Genomic DNA, 22073 nt, shown 5'->3' with positions numbered 1-22073 from the left:
TGATGAGTCTGGTTAAAGGTTCATCAATCTTGGTTATTTTTTCAAAGAACCGGCTGCTGGTTTCTTTTATCTTAATATTATTTTTTTAGCCTCTATGTCATTTATTTCCACTCTGATTTTTATTATTTCCTTTCTCTTACTTCCTCTGGGCTTTATTTGTTGTTGTTTTTTTCTAGTTCTTTTAGATGCAGGGTTAAGTTGTTTATTTGTGCTTTTTCTTGCTTCTTAAGGTATGCCTATAATGCTTTGAAATTCCCTCTCAGGACTACTTTTGCTGTGTCCCATAAATTTTGAGTTGTTGTATGTTCATTTTCATTTGTCTCAAGGAAAATTTTGATTTCTTCCTTGATCTCGTTGTTAACCCATTTGTTATTTAATAACATGGTATTTAACCTCCAAGTATTTGAATGTTTTTCATATTTTCTGTTATAATTGATTTCTAGTTTCATGCCATTGTGATCAGAGAAGAGGCTTGATATTATTTCAATCTTTTTAATTTCTTGAGAGTTGTTTTGTGTCCTAACATGTGGTCTATCCTAGAAAATGTACCATGAGCACTTGAAAAGAAGGTATATTCTGCTGCTTTGGGGTGAAATATTCTGCAGATATCTATTAAATCCAGTTGACCTAGTGTGTCATTTAAGGCCACTGTTTTTTTTTTAAATATATTCTTTTTTAAAAAAATTTTTTTTATTTGTTTATTCATTTTAGAGGAGAGAGAGAGAGAGAGAGAGAGAGAGAGAGAGAGAGAGAGAGAGAGAAAGGGGAAGAGCAGGAAGCATCAACTTCCATATGTGCCTTGACCGGGCAAGCCCAGGGTTTTGAACCGGCGACCTCAGCATTCCAAGTCGACACTTGATCCACTGCGCCACCACAGGTCAGGCCACAAAGGCTGCTGTTTCTTTGTTAATTTTCTGTCTGGAGGATCTATCCATTGATGTTAGTGGGGTATAAAAATCCCCTACTAGTATAGCATTGCTGATCTCACCCTTTATGTCCATCAAAATCTGCTTTATATATTTAGGTGCTCCTATATTAGGCACATAAATATTTACAATGGTTATCTCTTCATGTTGGATTGCTCCCTTTATCATTATGTAGTAACCTTCTTTATCCCTTACTCTAGTCTTTGTTTTAAAGTCTATTTTGTCAGATATAAGCATTGCTACGTCAGCTTTTTTTTTTCATTTCCATTTGCATGAAATACTATTTTCTATCCCTTCATTTACAGTCTATATGTATGTTTTGTTTTAAGGTGGGTCTCTTGTACACAGCATTTGTATGGGTCCTGTTTTCTTATCCATGTAGCTACCCTACGTCTTTTGATTGAAGCATTTAATACATTTAAATTTAAGGTTATTATTGGTATTTATTTATTGCCATTTTATTCTTTAAATCTACAATCTTCTTTTCTAGATTATTTTTCTTCCTTTGCTCTTTTTACAGCAGGTCACTTAACATTTCTTGCAGTACTGTTTTGGTTGTAATAAATTATTTGAGTTTATTTTTTGTGTAGGAAGATTTTTATTTCTCCTTCAATTTTGAAATGATAGCCTTACTGTATAAAGAAGTCTTGGTTGTAGGTTCTTGTTCTGCATCACTTTGAATATTTATTGCCATTCCCTTCTGGCCCCAAGTGTTTCTGTTGAGAAGTCAGATGTCATCCTTATTGGGGCTGCTCTGTAGATGATTGCTTTTCTCTTGCAGCTTTTAGTATTCTTTCTTTATCTCTCGACTTTGGCACTTTAATATGATGTGTCTTGGTATAGGCCTCCTTGGGTTCCTCCTTAATGGAACTCTCTGTGCTTCTTGAACTTGTGTGATGTTTTCCTTCATCAGTTTAGGAAAGTTTTCTAGAATGATTTTTTCAAACAAGTTCTCTATACCTTTTTTATTCTCTTCTCCTTCAGGAACTCCTATGATGCAGATGTTGTTTCTCTTCATGTTGTCACTGAGCTCTCTTAGAGTTTCCTCAGTCCTTTTGAGCCTCTTTTCTTTTTGCTGATTTGCTTCCATCCTTTTGTTTATCTTGTCCTTTAAATCTCTGATTTGATCCTCTCCTTCGTCCAGCCTGCTGTTGATTCCTTCTGGTGCAGTCTTCATTTCTGATATTGTATTTGTCATTTCTGACTGGTTCTTTTTTATAATTTCTACGTTTTTGTTTTTTTTTTTTTGATGCTCCTATCTCTTTATTTAGGTATTTGTTATGTCCATCTATTGTTGCCCTAAGATCCTTGAGCATCCTAAAAATCATTGTTTTATAGTCTGCTTCTGGCAGTTTGGTTACTTCCATCTCATTTAGTTCTTATTCTGGGGTTATCTCTTGTTAATTCCTTTGGGTCACATTTCTTTGCCCATTTTCTCTGTGTATTAGGTAGTGCTGTCTGACTTTAAAATTCTGTGGTGTCTTTATGAAGAAGATGGGCTTGGTGGTACTGACCTCCAGGCCACCTGTTTTCCTTGTTCTAGGAATGCTTCGTGGAGGTTACTATCTTCCCTCTTGTTGTATGTGAGTATTAGATGCAGTTGGTCCTTTTGTGGGTATGGTTATCCCTTCAAACTGGCTGGCTCAAAGGGTCCACCTTGATTATGTGTATTACACACAGTGCAATGTCTGTCCTGTTGGACGTATTTATTCTCCACAGTGTCTGGTGCCTACTAGACTTTACCTTTGGGTGTGCTGCTTGTGTATATAGCTGAGTGTAGGGTTAGTGCTGTCTTCTATCCACTACCAGTTTTGTTGGCTCTAGTTCTTCTTGGGTTGGTGTCAGCTGTTGTTTGTAACCTGCTATGAGCTACCTGTGTACAGCTACTGTACTTTTCACTGTTTGTGTCTGCATTTCCTGTGCCTGAGTAGTGTGGGAGTAGCCAACCTTTGTATAAGGATCAGCTTCCTCCTGCTTAGAGATGAGAGCAGCTCAGTAAAAGCCCCAAGCTCTGTAAGATTTGTCTCCACTTTTCAGCTGCTTCTTCATCCACTTGCAGCTGCCTATTCTTTCCACAGAGTCTTCTGTAGTAAGTCTGTAGTGTGGACTCAGATTGGCCTCACCCAACCAACCCTTTCTCAGGTTGCATGCTTGGTGTGTTAGGGTAGCTGAGGTTATGAATACAATGTTAGTGGGACCCACCTATTTCAAGGTTTTTTTGGTTAGGAGCTCAGTACAGGGAATGTGGCCCCTACTCCAGAGTTTAATTCCTTACCACTGCTGAATACTCAAATTTTATTTCTCCCCAACAAGGTGAGCAGCAGGTTCAGATAGAGCGGGGCCAACAGTTCCCTCTGCAGAAGTTCTTACAACTGGTGAGATCCCAGTCTCAGGGAGGATGACTGAGAGACTCCCCTCCTGGGGTTGACTGTGCTCTCCTCTCCGGAAGGTGGCTAAGACCCTCAACCACATCCAACAATAGACTCACAGGGACCCACACTTTAAATGTCCATGCTCCAAGCCTTTCTTCCTTCCCTCTGTGGAATCTAGCCCAGCAGGACAGGATACCCAGTACCCAGGCCGGCTGACTGTGAAGCTCCACCCTATCCAATGCACATGAGCCACTGTGCTGGTGCTGCTTACAGAGAGTGGAACTCGCCTCAGCTGGGCCAAATGTGAGGAGATTTTCCTTAGGATACCACTCTAGGAAGGGTTGTTAGGTCCTCAAACAATGCTTTCTGCAGCTTGCCCCTGGATGTGCCAGCCATGGCCCTCCTTGCCTGGAACCTGGTGTTGACCAGTGGGAGACACTGCCCATGATTGGCCTTCACCAACCTTCTTGGAGCTGCAAGCAATCCATAGTTTTTGGCTGCCTCTTCTGGGCCCAGGTGTACATGGAAATAGCAAGCTGCACACCTTGGTTGTCTTTTGCCCACACTGGGCCTGGGGAAAGTCTGCTTAAAAGGCCATGGTTCCTTGAGTCCCTCCTCCTGCAGCCTCTGTCTGCTGGCTGCTTGTTGGGCTCAGGCACTGAAAAAATCCTCTGCTAGAGTCTATCCCGTGCAGCAATGCAGGGATTAGGAAGGGTGGTAGGTTTGGCTTTGCCATTCCACCCCAGGTGTCAGTTTATGCAGATTTTTTTACAGACCTCAGTAGGGTGTGGCCCCAGCAATACAGTGGGTGTGGCCTCTGAGACCCAGAGGTGTGATCTGCCTGCAGTTTGGAGTTTCTACTGAGTCTCCCATGAGATGGAAGCACCAGTCATAGACTCAGGAGAGTTTGGGGGGGGGGGAGCTCCTGTCTCAAAACCACAAACCTGAGTCATTGACATGCCCCCTGCTTCCTGCCTCTCAGAATGATCCAGTTTCCATGACTGGAGTAGAAGAGACTCCCAAAGGTGGAGCAGTTACTTTTCCCCAGGCTGATGCCACTCAGAGGGGACACTCTTCCCAAGTGTTGCAAACCAGCGCAACTAGTATTTTCAGGTCCCAAGTGAGAATGGTGCAGAATTAAGAAAATAGACTTAAAGAAATAAAGAATTAAAGAATGGGTTCAGAAGGGCTCTGCAATTACTGCTATCAGAAACAGACTGCCCTAGCAGAAAACAGACCACACCCCAAAACCACATCTTTCTTTTTAGGGCAAAGTGGGCTATTAGCAAATCAATGACTTTTTTGATTACATTTTCCAAGATAACCCTAAACTTCTACCAAGTGTAGAAAACCCCCACCATACATAAACATCCCAACCTTACACAAAGAAACCAGTGTTTCTGGGGAACATGGGGGACAGGACAGGACAAGCATCACAGCTAACATGGAGGTGTGGGGAAGGACTTAGCCTTTTGCAACTTAATCAGGCAAGTGAGGTGGGGAGGTTGGGCAGCAGCCAGTTCCCAACACCTCTGTTCCCCAAAATCCAAACTACAAAACCTTGTTGATTATTCAGTCCCCGATACCCAAGAAAGATGGCAACTGCAGTACTGGAGAATAACTTAGCACAGGGCTTTTACTGGCTGTCCCCCATAGTGTCTCTTACTGGGCCTCCAACTTACACTCTTCTAAAGCAACTCCAGTTCTCTCAGCTCTCCCTCCACCAGAGCCCCGAGTAAGTGGCTGTGAATGAGATTTTCTGCACGGGCCTTTTAAGATAGAGCCTGTGTCTCCAAGAGCTCTGTCTCCTTCCTGCATACATAAATACTGCTCTTTTCATTGCCAAATGCTGTGTGAGTACCCCTTCTAGGCTCTGGGGCTCTGAGGTGGGGCTCTGGGCCTGGGGTTGAGCTTCCACACCTCTCAGGGAGCCCCCCACAGTGAGAATCCCTTTGGACCCTCACCTGCTGCTTAGTCTTGGGAGCGGGACAGCCCTTGCTGTGTGTTTACCCTTCCTACCAGTCTCAGTGTGGCTTCTTCTGCGATCCTTGGTTATAGAGTCCTCTTTGTTTAGTCCAAAGTTGGTTTTTCCAGATGATTGTTCTTAAAGTAAATTGTAATCCAATTTGGTCCTGCGAGGTGGCAGTTGGAACGTCTGCCTACTCTGTCACCATCTTGGAATCTCTTTGGTCCATTTATTTTTAAGCCAGGTTATTTGCTTTCTTTTTGTGTGTGTGACAGAGAGAGAGAGACAGACAGACAGACAGGAGGGAGAGAGATGAGAAGCATCAATACTTCCATGCGGCACCTTAGTTGTTCACTGATTGCTTTCTCATATGTGCCTTGAAGGGGGGCTACAGCAGACTGAGTGACCCCTTGCTCAAACCAGCCACCTAGGGCTCAGGCCAGTAACCTTAGGCTTCCAGCCAGTGACCTTTGGGCTCAAGCTAGCAACCATGGTATCATATCTATGATCTCATACTCAAGCCAGCAACCCTGCACTCAAGCCCCGGCTCATGCCAGAAGAAACCACACTCCAAGCTAGTGACCTAGGGGTTTTGAACCTGGGTCCTTCACATCCCAGTCCAATGCTCTATCCACTGTGCCACCATCTGATCAGGCTATTTGCTTTTTTATTGTTGAGTTTTGAAAGTTCTTTGAGACCACTTCTGGTCAAGATGACAGTGTAGGTGAATGAAAATCTTCCCACAACCAAATCAAAATTACAACTAAACTACAGAACTGTCATCATTCAAAGCCACCTGAAATCTAGTTGAATGGAAGTCCTACAACTAGGGGTTTAAAAAAGTCACATGGAGATTGGTTGGAGGGGTGGAGACATGGGATGTGCTGGTCCCATACCCATGTGTGGCAGGTAAAAATCAGTAGGAATAGCTCGGCTGCAGATGTTCCCCCTGAGGGGTAAGGGGTTTTGGTCCCACTCTAAGCCCCATCCCAGGGTTCCAGAGCCAGGAAGAGAAGCCTGCATAACTTCTGGCTGTAAAAACCAGTGGAGATTGTAGCTGAGTGACATGGAAGGCTGTGGGAGTCTCAGGCAGCTCCTCTTATAGAACCCACAAATAGACTCACTCCCTCTGAACTCCAGCACTGAGGCAGCAGCATGAAAGGCACCAGAGACATATGGGGAGGAAATGAATTGTCTGGCATTGGAGCAAAAGCTTGGGGGGGTGCAGCTTTCTGCTTGACATAAGTGCTGGCAGAGGCCAGCACTTCCTGAGATACCCCCCCCCAACAGAACTGGTAGATGAGGGCCATATCTGAGTTTCCATCAACCTGGCTCACACTGTTTGCCCCATTCAGGTGATTCATTGATACCATGCCCCACCCAACGTGCAGGCCCACCAAAGCTATTTCCAGTGGCTTTTCCATACAAATGACCTTTCTTACTTCATGCTTTAGACTTTCTTAAAATCCCTCACATAAGCAGCATCTGGCCTCTGCGTACCCCATACTTCTTTCTAAGTGGCCCCAGGCTTGACACTAGTGGCAGCCAGCCTGGGTTCATAGCTTGGCTTCTTCTGGGCACCTTCAAGCCAAGCACAAGTATCAGCCATCTGCACATTAATCTTTAGCTTGGGCTGAGTGGCAGCAGGCAGGGCACAGGTGATGGCTGATCTTGAATTTCCAGGGAGGCCCCAGAGCCAGTGCACCTGGTGGATAGCTTCAGACAACACTGAATTACAACCCTAACATCTCTACGGGCAACACACTCAAGGGGTAGACTTGGTGAGCACTGTAGTTGCAGCCAGTCCTTGTGGTTGATTAACTTGGAGGTCAATCCCTTCCAGTGATACCAACAACAATCAAGGCACAAATACAGCAAGACAGTGTACAACAGCTCACACAAGAGAATGCATACCTGGAATGCCTAGCTGAGGAGGTTGTGCCACTGGGCCTTACAGGACACTTATAACACAAGACCACTCTACCAAATCTGGAAGACAAAACAGCTCTACTTTAACACGTGGAAACAAACAAAGGGAAGCAGCCAAAATGTGGAGACAAAGAAACGTCCCAAATGAAAGAACAGGAAAAATCTCCAGAAAAATAACTAAATGGAATGGAGGCAAGAAAACTACCAGATACAGAGTTTAAAACAATAGTTAAAAGGATGCTCAAGCAACTTATGAGAACTTCAACAGCATGAAAAAAGACAGAAATTATAGAAAAGAACCAGTCAGAAATTAAAGATACACTAACTGAAATGAAGAATTAATTTACAGGGAATCAACAGTAGAATACATGAAGCCAAGGGTAAAATCAACAATTTGGATTATAAGGAAGCAAAAAGCACCCAATCAGAACAGAACAAAGAACAAAGAATCCAAAAGAATGAAAATTATATAAAGCCTCTGGGACAATTTCAAGTGTACCAACATTCACATCATTGAGGTACCAGAAAGAGAAGAAAGCAAGAAATTGAAAGCCTATTTAAAAAAAAATAATGACAGAAATCTACCCTAACCTGGTAAAGGAAATAGACATACAACTTCAGGAAGTGCACTTTGGGAAGTGCAGAGAGTTCCAAACAAATGAACCCAAAAAGGACCACACCAAGACACATCATAATTAAAATGCAAAAGGTTAAAGACAAAGAGAGAATCTTAAAAGCAGCAAGAAAAATACAGTTACCTAAAAGGGAACTCCCATAAGACTGTCAGCTGATATCTCAATGGAAACTTTACAGACCAGAAGGAGTTGGCAAGATTTACTCAATGTGATGAAAAGCAAGGATCTACAACCAAGATTATTGTACCACCAATAAACTATCATTTAGAATCAAAGGACATATAGAGAGCTTCCCAGACAAAAGAAAGCTAATGCAGTTCATCACCACAAAACCAATATTACATGGAATGTTGAAAGGTCTTGAAGAAGAAGAAAGAGGAGGAGGAAGAGGAAGAGGAGGAGGAGGAGGAGGAGGAGGAGGAGGAGGAGGAGAAGAAGAAGAAGAAGAAGAAGAAGAAGAAGAAGAAGAAGAAGAAGAAGAAGAAGAAGAAGAAAGATCAAATATATGAACAATTAAATGGCAATAAACACAAAGTAAAAAAGTAAGAAAGAAACATATCTACCAAGTACAAAACAAAGTTATTTGAATATTTTGAGGAATAGTCTTTTAGCACATATGTATATTGCAAATACTTTTCCCAGTCTGTGGCTTGATTTCCCATTCTCTTGATATTGTCAAAAAAAAAAAAATGGCCTGACCTGTGGTGGCGCAGTGGATAAAGCGTCGATCTGGAAATGCTGAGGTCGCTGGTTCGAAACCCTGGGCTTGCCTGGTCAAGGCACATATGGGAGTTGATGCTTCCAGCTCCTCCCCCCCTTCTCTCTCTCTGTCTCTCCTCTCTCTCTCTCTGTCCCTCCCTCTCCTCTCTAAAAAAATGAATAAAATAAAAAATAATTAAAAAAAAAGATATTGTCTTTGCATAATGTGTGTGTGTGTGTGTGTGTGTGTGTGTGTGTATATATATATATATATATATATAATAAATTGTGTAAATTTATTATGGTAACATGGATTCAAATGTCCCACTCAAAATAACACCCTAACCCCAAAACCACATGCCCCCCATTACACCCCCTTTGCTCTCCTCCTCCTGACTCCCCCCCTTCTCTCTGGAATTTGCTGTACTATCTGTATCTATGTGTTATGTATATATAATTTCACTAATTACATCACTTTCTCTGATCCTGTCCCCTCATTGCCCTTCCGTCTGGCAGCTGTCCTTCTGATCCCCGTGACCCCCACCTCTGCCTGTATAACACTCCTTAATTCATCATGCTCATTACATTCCATATATAATTGAGATAATGATATTTATCTTTCTCTACCTGGCTTATTTCACTTAGTATAATAATCTCCAGGTCCATTCATGCCATTGTAAATGGTTAATTTCCTTCTTTTTCATGGCCACATAGTATTCCATTGTTAAGAGCTGTAAAGCCCTCACAACACACCCTACCTACCAACGTGACTGCAGCCCTGCTTATATCATTTTGACAACAACATCTCAGCAGACAGCCCAGGAACTTCACAGAGCTAAAAGTTGTAATACAGCAACAACTACTGGAAGAAACCTCTCAGAACTGAAATTTATTTTTCCTTTTTTTCTTTTTCTATTCTTCATTTCTGAATTTCTTTTTAATATTTTATTCTTATTTTTCTGTGCATATTTTTTATTTTCCCCTTGCTTTTGATCTTCTTTCCTGTGATTTTTCTTGTCAAAATTTTTAAAATTTTTATAACTATATATTGTAAATTTTATTGATTTTTCTATAATATATTTTAAGTTTTATTATTACTTTTTTGGTTAGCGTTCTTAACAATAAGACTCTCAAATGCTATCATTTTCAGGGAGGAGACCCAGTAACTCTGAGTTTCCCTTTCCACACCTCATCAGACAAAATCGAGATCCCGAGCTTTCTCCCTCCCCATGGTCCAGCAGAGAGAGAAAAAAATCTAGTCTCTTCAGGTTTGTCTCCTCTCTTCTCCAAAGCCCACCATGATTGTGTTTTATCTTCAGCCCCACTTTTCACCCTGTCCCACCTTTAGTCCATTTATTGTGTGAATCCTTTAGGTGCTCTTGCAAGCCCAGTTCAGGTTCCTTTGCTACATTATAGTTGTTCAATTTGTTGAAATTTCAAGGGGAAAGATCAGGAGTATCTCTCACACCACCATTACTTTGACCAGCATGATACTTTTGTTGTTCATCCATGTCATAGCAAGTGTCAGTACTTCATTCTCAACAATGTATGAGGTTTCCAATTTCTCTACATCTCAACACTAGTTCTTTTTCTTCCAATCTATTACCATCCTGGTAGGTGTGAAGTGGTATCTTTTTGTGAGTTTGAGTGACACGTCCCCGATGACTACTGCTGTTGAGCATTTTTTCATGTACTTTTTAGCCATTTGTATATGTTCTTTGGTGATATGCCCTTTCAAATTATTTTCCTATTATGGACACTGGACTCTAATCAGAAGTATGCTTTGCAAATCTTTTCTCCCATCCTATGGGCTATTTTTCATTCTCTGAAAGTGTTCTTTGATGATTCATAAAATCTTTTAACTTTGATGAAGCAAAATTATGGGGTTTTTTTGTTGCTTGTGATTTTGTAACATGTTTAACAATCTATTGCCAAGTACAAGGTAATGAAGGTTTACTCTAAAGTTTCCTTCTAAGGTTTTATGAGTTTAGCTCATATATATAATATTTAAGGTATTGGGTCATTTTAAGTTAATTTTTGTATATAGTATGAAGTGAGGGTCCCATTTCTGATATGGATTTCTAGTTTGACTCCACTACAGTAAATAAATTACTTTGCATGGTTACAATCTTTAGAAATTTATTAAGACTGTTTTATTGCTTCAGGTATGGTCAATTATTGAGACTATGCCATGAAACACTCTGTGAGAAGAATGTATTCTGCTATTGTTGGATGGGCTGTTCTGTAGGTGTCTATTAGATGTAATTGGTTGATAGTGTTGTACAAGTCTAGTTGTTCTGTCCATTATTATGCTATGCCTAAAGATGAGCCAGAGGTGAAACCTTTGGTTTTTTCAGTCTCTTCTGACTGTCAGTCTTACCCAGGGTATGCACATATTTTTCTATTTACCCAGGTACACATAAGAATATTTCAAAGACCTTCTTTTCCAAAGTGTCTCACTCCCCAGTTTTTCATCCCAGAATTTTTGCATGTCTACTGTTTTTCATACACAGCAGCAACTTGTTTACTTGTTTTTCAATATTTTTAAGGGCCATTCTCCACTTAGCCAATTTTCTACTCTAAAAGAATTTGGAGTTAGGTGAAACAAAAGCAATTAATCCCCTTGTGTCAGTCTTCAAGGAGCCCCCAGACAGGTTCAAACAGACAGACACAATTTCTTGGGAATAAGATCTGCTTTCCTCACTCCAGAACGAGGAACCCACACTTGGAATGCAGGCTGCATCTTCAACACTCCTTCTATGCCAGGGAAGAGAATGGGGCAAGAATAAGTTGAAATGCCACAAAACTCTCCTATCATGTTTCAATGGCTTCTCTCCTGATTCAGCATTTGCTTGATTGCTATGAACTTTTGACTATCATCTTGAATTCCAATAAACTTGATTCTGACAATTTTTTTTTCACAGTGTTTTCAATGTTTCTGGGGAACGATTGACCTCCAAAGTACCTTGCCCTGCCATTTTCACCAACATCACTCAGTTCTGTGAGTGACATTTTGAAGTTTAAATCCTTATGTTCACATCTTAATTGAACAGTGTACTTTTTTTCTGAAAAGAATAACAAATCACAAGAAAGACACAACTTGAAATTTCTCTAGCTTGTGAAAATCAATAAAATGATTTATTTTATATATTCAAAGTCAAAATCTCTTGTATGCATACTTTTTTTTGCAAATTAATACAAACATAACAATACTGCTCCATATAAACCTTTGTATAAACATTAAAGGAAATATATACATCATTTTTTCCTTTAGTGCTTTCAAAGCACAAAGTGTACAAGTTCACCTGAAGACTTTCTGTCATCACATGCAAGAACAAATGTCAGGGGTTGGGCAGCCTCAGGTGCACTTTGTAATGTCTCTAGGCAAAATAGAGAGTAGGAGGTAGACTGTTTGGTGACTCTCCTTTCCCCCTACCATGGAGAAATAAGTTACCCATATAGCAGCTTTCTTGATCTTTGATTCAAACTGTCCTGAATCTGTCATGGCTTAAAAGGCACAGCTGGAAATTGTTGAAAATTTTGTTCAGCACACACAAAATTACTAGTTGAATTCTGAGCATCTATTCTAATTCTAAAGGACATAGTAAGAACACCAAGTAGTGTTCCACTTGCAGGTGGGGCCTAGTCACTCTGAAAAAGTCTAGAACTGCAAAGTTCAAGTGAGCAAACCATTATCACCTGCAGTAGGGGTGACAGTGTTTACTGAAGTTAACCTGTCACATTAATAGCATTTCCTTACTCAATTAGGAAAAGAAAAAACAAAATAAGTTAATACTTTCACAGAAAATTCTTATGGCAAAAGCCAGCTTTTACTGCCAGAGAATCATTAAATAAAAAATCTCCACTGCTTTTTCTTAGCTTTTGGAAGGCCTTTTCCTTGACTAACACATTCTAGGGATCTTCAACAATATCCTGTTCCATCCTACAACACAGAAAACTTGTCCTTTTGTTTTCTCCTTGCTCTTTGCATTAATACGATGATCTGCTGTTGATGTGATTAATATTGTTGAGAAGGTGGTAGGAATCTATATTTTCCAATACCTTCTCAAGGTACTGAATTAAGACTCGCCTTTTAAACCTAAAAATAAGGAGAAATTTTATTAACCAAATGATACTTAAAGTACTATGCTATGTAAGACTGTGCAGGGTACAAATGGAACTGAAAATCGACATAGAATAGAAATGTATCCTCGTGCAGAGATAGGTTTTAGCAAAAACTAACAGTGCCCCTTCAGGACCCAATCCTACCTCAGACTGTGATGATCTTACAAGGCTCCAGAGTGTTGGAAGAGTAAACTGGATTCAGATAATATCTAAATGCCTCTGGAGACAGCTTTACCTATGCATGAGGGCCAGGTTTTGAGAAAAACGTGGCAAAGTCTATTCCTCCCACTATCCAACATTGGGCCCTATGATTTCAAAAAGAACAAAAAGTTTCTCCTTACACCCACCTTGCAGCTTCCTTGATGGTAAATTCAACAAATTGTTTCTTGACTGCAAGTGGTCCTTGCACTCCTTCGAGCAAAGTGAAAATTCTTTCATACTCTGAAGATATTTTAAAAATTCAGCATTTCAAAAATATAAATGGAAAATAAAATTCAATCTTTACACATTCTCAGTAATCATTCTTCATCGGTGGAAAGTTAGATAGAATTTGTATTTTAAATACTCAAATCAAAACATCTGCTCATATCTACTAAGGAAACACCTGCAAACACTCATCAAGTGTGGTAGGCTGAATAATGGTCCCCAACACTGTCCATGTCTTAATATCCAAACCTGTAAATATGTTACCTTATATGACAAAAGGGATTTTACCTTGCAGACGTAATCAAGTTATGGATCTTGAGATGGGGAGATTACCCAGGTTTGTGCATGTAGGCCCAAATAATCACAAACATCCTTCTAAAAGGAAGGCAGTAGAGTTGGAGTCAGAGAGAAAAGATGCAAAGCTGGGAGCAGAGGACATAAAGGAGAAAGTTCTAACATTGGTTGTTTGAAGGCAGATAAAGGGGCCATGCTCTATGGAACACAGGCAGCCAGTAAGCAAGACAAGCTCTCCAGATTCTCCCCAGGCCCTCCAGCAGGAATGATGGCCTTTGAACAACTTCATGTTAGTCCAGGGAAAATCATTTCAGAATTCTGAGTTTCACAACTTGAAGATAATATGCTTTTGAGCAACGAAGTTTTGGTAACTTGTTATAGCAGCAAAAGGAAATTATTATAAGCAGCAAGGAGGAAAAGAAAGAAAGGTATATTGGATCTTTTCAGTTAAAGCAAGAAGGATCACTTTATTTTTTTAATTATTGATTTTAAAGAGAGAAAGTGGGAGGGAGAGAGGTGGGGGAGAAAGAAACGATTTGTTGTTCCACTTATTTATGCATTCATTGGTTGATTCTTGTATGTGCCTGACTGGGGATTGAACCTACAATCTTGGCATATCACAATGATGCTTTTACCAACTGAACTATCAGCCAGAACAGGAATCACTTTAAATTACTTGAAAACCCAATGCTTCCTCAAAATGCACCTTGAGAGAACTTGAATCTATTCTGAAATATTCAATAAGAGAGACCTCCCATCACGATTCATAGATTATTTCACTACTTACTTCGTCCAAATTTTCGAACTTCCTTCATTAACTGATGTTTTATGTCAGCATTAATTCCTTGTGCCATAGCAGGAGTTATTTGCAATGCATTTGGCACAGTTGCAAAAGTAGATGTTACTGAGACTTTTCGATCATCTGCAGGGACACTGCAGTATTTGGTTCCTCCAACAAGTGCATTTCTACCAGGTTTGTGAGTCAGGCCATCTTTCCTTAGACTAGTCAAGTCATCAGACAGAGAATCCAATTGGTTGGGTGGAATACCATCTCCTGACATATTCATAATCTCTGGCGCAGCAGATTTTGACAAGCAGCCATCAGGTGGGATTTGACCATTTTCCATCTTCTCTTCATGGACATCGTGAGTGACAGTATAATCTGGAAACCAAAGTAAGAAACTGAGCTGTTAAATAGGTGCATTATATCAGCTGTGCAGGTGGATCCCAGTGCTCCTCAGTTTGGAGGAAATCAGTTGTTTCATAAAGCAAGAAGATGTTGTTGATGGAGTCTGAGACCCCTCAAATTGAACTCAGGAAGATAATACAACTAAACCCTTTCTTTCATTCATGGTACTAATAATATATATGGAAAGTAAGTAAGACAGTGCAAATAGTAAACATTCTCAGATCCTTGGCATTCATGGTTTAGTGGCAGCTTGTGCCTTCCTTACAAGCTGAAATGCAGCAAGTCTCACTTGGTGTCTGGAGTTCTATAATTTACCTATAAAATGCCATGCTTTACTAAGCCTGACACCAGACTATGTAAGTCCCCTTCACCTGATTCCTCTCGACCTCAAAAGTTCTGAGAAAACAGAGGTGCTCATTAGGTGTGAAGGCTTTATATGCACTCCATAACCACAAATCCCAGTCAGCATATGATCCTCTTCATCTATCTTCTTTGTCTCAGAAAAGTGAATTTCTTTTTACTCCAAGTCTGACACCCTCACTTTATTTTCTCATCCTTCTTTGTGCCTGGCACTGTGCCAGATGGGGCTCAGCAATGAACAAAACAAAAACAATCCCTTACCTTTATAGGATTTACATTCTCATGGGGAAGTCAGACATGAAGGGCACAATGAGCAAATGAAAGCATGAATCTGAATTTGTGTTCAGGAAAAGTAAGCAGGGATGTGACAGAAGCAGAAAGGGGTCCACAATGGAAGGGGTGGTTGGGCAAGGTCGTCTGAGAATGTGTCCTTTGGGCAGAGCCTGGAAGAAGACAAAGAGCCCGTCCTGTGCACATGCAGAGGAAGAATTCCAGGCTGTAGTAACAGCAAGTGCAGGGTTCCTAGGAAGGTTCAAGCCAGAACCATAAAGGAAAGGCAGACAGAGCAAAGAGGAGACAGATAAGACACATGTTAAGAGAGGATGGCAGAAAGAGGTTATTGGGGGATAAATGGTGATGGAAGGAGACCTGACTTAGGGTAAACACACAATACAATATACAGATGATGTATTATAGAATTATACACTTGAAACATATAATTTTATTAACCAATGTCACCCCAATACATTCAATTAAAAAAGAGAGAGGATGGTAGGGCCTGGTCATGCAGATCTTACAGACTAGAATTGGGAATTCAGATTGTGCTGGGTGTATAAGAAAGATGAGTTTTCAGCATGGACATGGCAGGATCTGATTTCCATGTTGACATTATCATTCTGGCTGCAGGGAAGAAATAAGTTAGACCAGTTGAAGAGGACAGCCTGGTAATAAAATAAAAAAAACTATTGTAGTACCTTGGTGATGGACAGATAATGGCATCCTAGACTGAGGGATAGAGAGAAATGGGGGATGCAATACTCTTATTGTTCATTGAGTTGCCTAGGCTTGCTCGTGGTTGGAAAATGAGAGAAGAATAAAAGAGAAATCCTGGTGAATTTATGGTTTTTCACCTGAACCACTGAATAAATAGTGCCAAGGTGTGCAGGTATTGGCACACAACTGCTCGCCAGTGTAAACGGTGTGCAGCTGTTCCTGATCTGGTTCAGTGTCCTCACATTGGTAGCTTGACATTGATAATGTTGGCATTATTTACACCATGGAGATCTGCAGACACTATGATCTAGAGCTTCTCCACCATCCCAACCCCTGCACTCATGGACAGCTAGCTGGCTGTCACAGCTTTACCAACACACTGCTGGAAATTGTCGTTAACTGCACTGGGTAAGGCTGCAATTAAAGCAGTTTCAGAGGGAGGGAAGGTCAGTTCAGTTGAAACAAGCAAAACGTACTGAATTCTAGATGTCTATTAGTCATCTAAATGGAGATACTGTGTCCACAGTTAAATTTGAGCCTGGAGTTTGGAGCAAGTTGTAGTCTGGAGGTATCTGAGTTGTTGAAATGCAAATCCTTTTTAAGCCTCAAGGCTGCATGGGGTCACCTAGAGAGTGCAGTGAAGAGAACATCCAAAATTGAGCCTTTGGTTCCTACACTATGTAAAGGTGAGAAAGAAGGGAAGAAACCAGGAAAGAGGATGAAAAGGGGAAAAACACAGGAGTTTGTGCTGTCTGAGAACCCGAGAAAGTGTCCATGGAGGAGAGGGTCAACAGTTGTGTCAATGACACCAAGAAGTGATGGCAACGTGCAGCAGAGCCTTGGGTCCAGATGAGCCCTGTTTCAGCGGAGGGAGGAGGTGGAGCCCGACTTCACCGAGTTAGAGCATGAAGAGGAGCTGAGGACATAGAGAGCAAGTGGAGATACATTTTTTTCTTGAGCCCATCTTCCTAATGAATCAGGAACCTGCTCTATCACTCTGGCTTGAGCAGCAACTCCAAATGTCTGCACCTCCTTATGCTTTACCTTCGAAAGGGAAACACGCTCATATCTCTCCACCTCTCTACATCTTGTTAGTTATTATGTAAGTGTGGGTCTTCTCCCCTTCATAGAAATTGAGGTCTTTGAAACAGTGTCTCTGCTCTCCCCGGGCCCTCCATCTCTACCACCTTGGTATCACTTAATGAACTAAACTGAAAACAGAATAAATGAATACAAAGGAAGATCAAATTGTTTAGTGTCTTAGTCCTCTAGGAGCCATGAGGAAATCACAACCACTACTCTATACCTGTGTATACAAGGGTGGGTTTTATGAGGTTTGGATAAGATGGGAACCACAAGGCTGAGGGTGGTCCCTTTCCGCCCACATGGTTAGTTACAGTAGGTGGTGTTTGTGCTTTCCTCAACAGCAGGGACATACTCCGCCTTCTCTTAGATGATAGAGGGTTGTTGGGTTCTCCAGGACGTTTCAATTTGTTTTGTGGCCCTGTTACAAACTCATCTGCTTCATCAATCATCATTCCCTAAAAAAAAAAAAAAAAAAAAAAAAAAAAAAAAAAAAAAAAAAAGAACATGCTGTATTAACATTAGAAGCACTCTTCATATGCATATATAATCATGTATTAATCATCAATATTGGTCTTAATCATGGGCCAAAGATTTATCATGCCCCGTACAGACTGTTCTCAGAGAATAGTACTTAATTTTAATATAGTCTAAGGAAAAAAAGAGGAAAACTAAAATATAAAGTGTTGCCCAAAATCAAGCAAAATACAATCATAATTAACCAGCTAACTTGAAGTATGAGCAACTCTCAGCAACTAAAATGAGAATAAACACACAGTGACCTTTATGAAGTACAAACCATTTTGAATCAACCCTTAATAAGGGAAATTACTCCCCTTTTTGTGTACTTTGGTGCCTTACACTTATCATTAAGAAATACTGATTTACACTGTACAGAATGCTGCATATAGATGGTGAAGGATAGGTAGACAAAAATTGTAACTCCCCCAACAGCTACTACCTCACAGAGATTAAAATATATCCACGTTGGTGCTGGACAGAGATTAGGGGCTTTTCTCTCTTGGGGGTAGAAAAAAGATTACAGTCAGAAATATAGAAGATTATCTAAAAGCTGCTTTCATCCAAGGTTAGCCCAAAAATATATCCTACCATCATCTGAATAAAATCACGATAAATGACTTTTCCAAAGCAAAACAGTACGGAAAGGGGAAAACATTCACTGGCATTTAATACACGTCAAGTAATGTTCCAAATGGTATAGATGTACTAATTGAATATTCCACAGAGCTCTACGAGTTAGGTGTAATAATTATCCCTAGTGCCACAAATGAAGAAACTAAAACACAGAAAGACTAAGCAAAAATCCAATTAATTGAGAATTGGGATGAAGTGGAATACCTTTCGGTCTAGTTTTGTTCCAGAGGAGATTATTGCATAGTCTGCACCTTGTCTTCTCTGTGAGTGCAGATATAATCCCCTTTGTCTTCATGCTTAAATGGTGAAGACAATCTCTCTCTGTCATGCACATGCACACACACACACACACACACACACACACACACACACACACACACCTCACATTTAGATCTCTAGTAGGACAATCCAAATAAAGCAACATCACTTTGTACTTCATATTTCAAGAGGAACATTTCACCACTACCAGATAGAACACTAGACATCTGAATAGTGGAAACAGAGGAAATAAATAGTGACCTCAATATTAAATTACTTAGGATGTGGAGGTGGGAATGGATACAGACTCTGGAGCTGGAGAGATATGGGTTTAAACCCTGGCTCTTATCAGCTGTGTCACTTAGGGGAAACCATTTTACCACTATGAACTTTGATTTCTTATTAAAGGGCAGATGGTAATACTCATCTGCAGAGTAGTTGTGAACATGAAATGTGATTATTTCAAACACTAACTCCTACTAGGTACTCCATAAATGTCAGCTATTATTTTCTTCAACCAAGACAATCTTGCATCAGGAGGCTCCCAGTTTTCATTGACAAAGAGCTCTGGAGTCATACTTCCATCTTTTACATAAACAGGAAAATCTCTGATCTGGCCAAGGAGAGATGAATTATAGTAAGACTAGCACCATTTAGGCAGACATAGAAATAGGCATCCTACCTTCTTATCTTGTTTGAATGGATTGCCGAAAGTATGCAGTCTTTTGGGTTGATCTGAATCAACCTCTCGAAGTGGAGAAGCCAACGTCTTTAGATATTCCTGGTAGTTACCCATTTGTGCGACTGGAACACTATGAAGGGAATCTGCAAAGTCATCAGAAAAGAAACAGATGCTATATAGCTTAAGTGTAGGGTCCTTCTGAGAGGACATGATGATAGACTGATTAGCAATATGTATATTGGCATCTCAGAGTCTAAAAGCTTACATTTAGCACTCTGGGCACTAAAATCATCTCTCTTTATTCCACTCTCTACCAGTCTATCATCACTACTGCCTATGAGCTCAAGTCATTAGTTCAAGAACAACTCCCTTACCCTTCAAACCAGGTTTGACAGTGGATTGACATCTCTTATACCACCATCTCAACTCAAAACACCATATTTTCTCTGTGTTTTGAAGAGCCTAGGCTCCGTGGTATTGTCTTATTATCCAGAGAACCTTGGCTAATGGGCCTCAACCTCTTGGAGAGTTTGATTAGATCTACAGGCTCTTTTCCGGGAAAAGTCCTCCCCTCCCCACAAAATTCGCTGTATTGAAAAAAATAAAAATAAAAAAGAATGCAAGCATATCAAATATATTTAAAAATCCCATCTTCATTTAGGGTTTTAGCTTTAATCATTTACTTTTTTTCTTTCACTCTTTTTTCAATCACTCTTAGCTTTTTTTTTATGTGCTTTTTTTTTTTTTGTATTTTTCTGAAGCTGGAAACGGGGAGAGACAGTCGGACAGGCTCCCGCATGCACGCGACCGGGATCCACCCGGCACGCCCACCAGGGGCGACGCTCTGCCCACCAGGGGGCGATGATCTGCCCCTCCAGGGCGTCGCTCTGCCGTGACCAGAGCCACTCTAGCGCCTGGGGCAGAGGCCAAGGAGCCATCCCCAGTGCCCGGGCCATCCCTGCTCCAATGGAGCCTTGGCTGCGGGAGGGGAAGAGAGAGACAGAGAGGAAGGAGGGGTTGGGTGGAGAAGCAAACGGGCGCTTCTCCTATGTGCCCTGGCCGGGAATCGATCCCGGGTCCCCTGCACGCCAGGCCGATGATCTACCGCTGAGCCAACTGGCCAGGGCCACTCTAAGCCTTTTTTATGCTTCCTTATTATGCCTTACCGATTAAAATATATCTTACTGATAAAAATATATCTCCTTTGATAAGGTTCTATTTCCCTGTTAGACTTCTTTTCTTTCTTTCTTTCTTTCTTTCTTTCTTTCTTTCTTTCTTTCTTTCTTTCTTTCTTTCTTTCTTTCTTTCTTTCTTTCTTTTTGTGTGTGTGACACACAGAGAGAGAGAGAGAGACAGATAGGGACAGACAGACAGGAAGGAGAGAGATGAGAAGCATCAATTCTTTGTTGTGGCTCCTTAGTCTCCTTAGCTATTCATTGATTGCTTTTTCATATGTGCCTTGACCAGGGGGCTACAGCAGAGCAAATGACCCCTTGCTCAAGCTAGTGACCTTGGGCTCAAGCAGCGACCTTGAGCTTCAAGTCATTGACCATGTGGTCATATCTATGATCCCACACTCAAGCCAGTGACCCTGTGCTCAAGGTGATGAGCCTGCACTCAAGCTGGTGACCTTGGGGTTTAAAAGGTGGGTCCTCCGTGTCCCAGTCCGACACTCTATCCACTGCACCAGCACCTGGTCAGGCCCTGTTAAGCTTCTTAAAAATAAAAATGAGTGTTTGAAAAGGGGGGGAAAACTTGGTGCATAATTTTGGTAGGTTGGTTAGGCTAAGATTTGCACATTATAATGCAAAAATAACACTGTTTAAAATGAATAAAATGGACTATAGGGAAATTGTACACTCTCACCAATTATCCTGGAAACTACCTGGTTAATTTTTCTTTTTCATGTAACTGAAGATTTATGGATTGAATTTTTCACAATAGGCTGAGTGATCTAGTTAGAGTTGAGGCATGTAGTTTCTGAAATCTGTCTGAGGTTCTGCCACCTTCCAGCTCATAAACCCTGGGCAAACTGCCAAAATGCTCACTCTCAGCCCTGGCTGGCTGGCTCAGTGGCAGAGTGTTGGCTTGGTGTGTGGAAGTCCTGGGTTTGATTCCTGGTCAGGGTACACAATCCACCCCTCCCCCTTCTCTCTCTCTCTTCCCCTCCAGCAGCCATGGCTCAAAGTGTTTGAGGGAGTTGGCCCTGGGCACTGCAAACATCTTCATGTCCTCGCCTTAGGCATTAAAATGGCTTGGTTGCCAAGCAATGGAGCAATGAGCCCAGATGGGCAGTGCATTGCCCAGTAGAAGGCTTGCCAGGTGGATTCCGGTTGGGGTGCATGCAGGAGTCTGTCTCTGCCTCCCTGCCTCTCAGTTAATAATAATAATAATAATAATAATAATAAAAAATGCTCACTCTTAGTTCTCATACCCATAAAATGGACATAAAATACTGTATTTCATGGGATTTTTTTGAGGCTTATAGGAGCTAAATTATGGGTAGTGTAAAATATGCACTGATTAATGTACACTTTTCTTCAAACCTGAAAACAATAAACTTGTGCCCAGATAGATAAAGGGATTTAGTAAATATAGTCATTCTAAACATTAAAATATCACAAAATAACCTCATCATGTAATAAACATCTTCATTTACATCAGCCTTCACATTTTCCTAATCAACAAAAACAACTTTTGTGTTCATTTACCTTCATCTTGTCCAACAATAAACTTGTGTGTTTTCAGCAGGTTGGATCTCATTCTGGTTAACTGGTCTAAAAGATCTCTACGTGAAATATCATAAGCATTTCTATATGTCTGAGGTTTCAAATCCTATTTTAAATGAAACAAACATAGGCTTTTAGTATAGAAAAACAGATCTTAACCCTCTTAGAAATGTTAGTAAAAGACTCTGGAATTTTCATTCAATACAATTGTCTATAGCAGAATTTTCCTGGTGGAAGATTTACACTTGCTGG

General features: G+C 40.8%; 1 protein-coding gene across 4 annotated transcripts in view; it reads right to left on the bottom strand.

Annotated features, from left to right (window-relative positions):
• Positions 1-11654: 11654 nt before the first annotated feature.
• Positions 11655-22073, bottom strand: part of LOC136385525 (integrator complex subunit 6-like) — a 67446-nt gene continuing 57027 nt past the window's right edge. For 2 of the 4 annotated variants that reach the window (XM_066356532.1, XM_066356533.1), the window contains 6 exons: positions 21804-21927; positions 19093-19235; positions 17221-17455; positions 14160-14534; positions 13000-13093; positions 11655-12626 (listed from right to left, as the gene is read on the bottom strand). In XM_066356532.1, coding sequence (XP_066212629.1) covers positions 12518-12626; positions 13000-13093; positions 14160-14534; positions 17221-17455; positions 19093-19235; positions 21804-21927 — 1080 coding nt within the window. In that variant the 3' untranslated portion in view covers positions 11655-12517. The remainder of the gene's footprint in view (positions 12627-12999; positions 13094-14159; positions 14535-17220; positions 17456-19092; positions 19236-21803; positions 21928-22073) is intronic. The other 2 variants (XM_066356535.1, XM_066356536.1) reach the window with 1 other exon arrangement.

This window comes from Saccopteryx leptura, chromosome X (assembly GCF_036850995.1).
Source record: "Saccopteryx leptura isolate mSacLep1 chromosome X, mSacLep1_pri_phased_curated, whole genome shotgun sequence".
Classification (NCBI taxonomy): domain Eukaryota; kingdom Metazoa; phylum Chordata; class Mammalia; order Chiroptera; family Emballonuridae; genus Saccopteryx; species Saccopteryx leptura.
The sequence above is the reverse complement of the archived record's forward strand: the minus strand, read 5'-3'. Positions and strand labels throughout refer to the sequence as shown.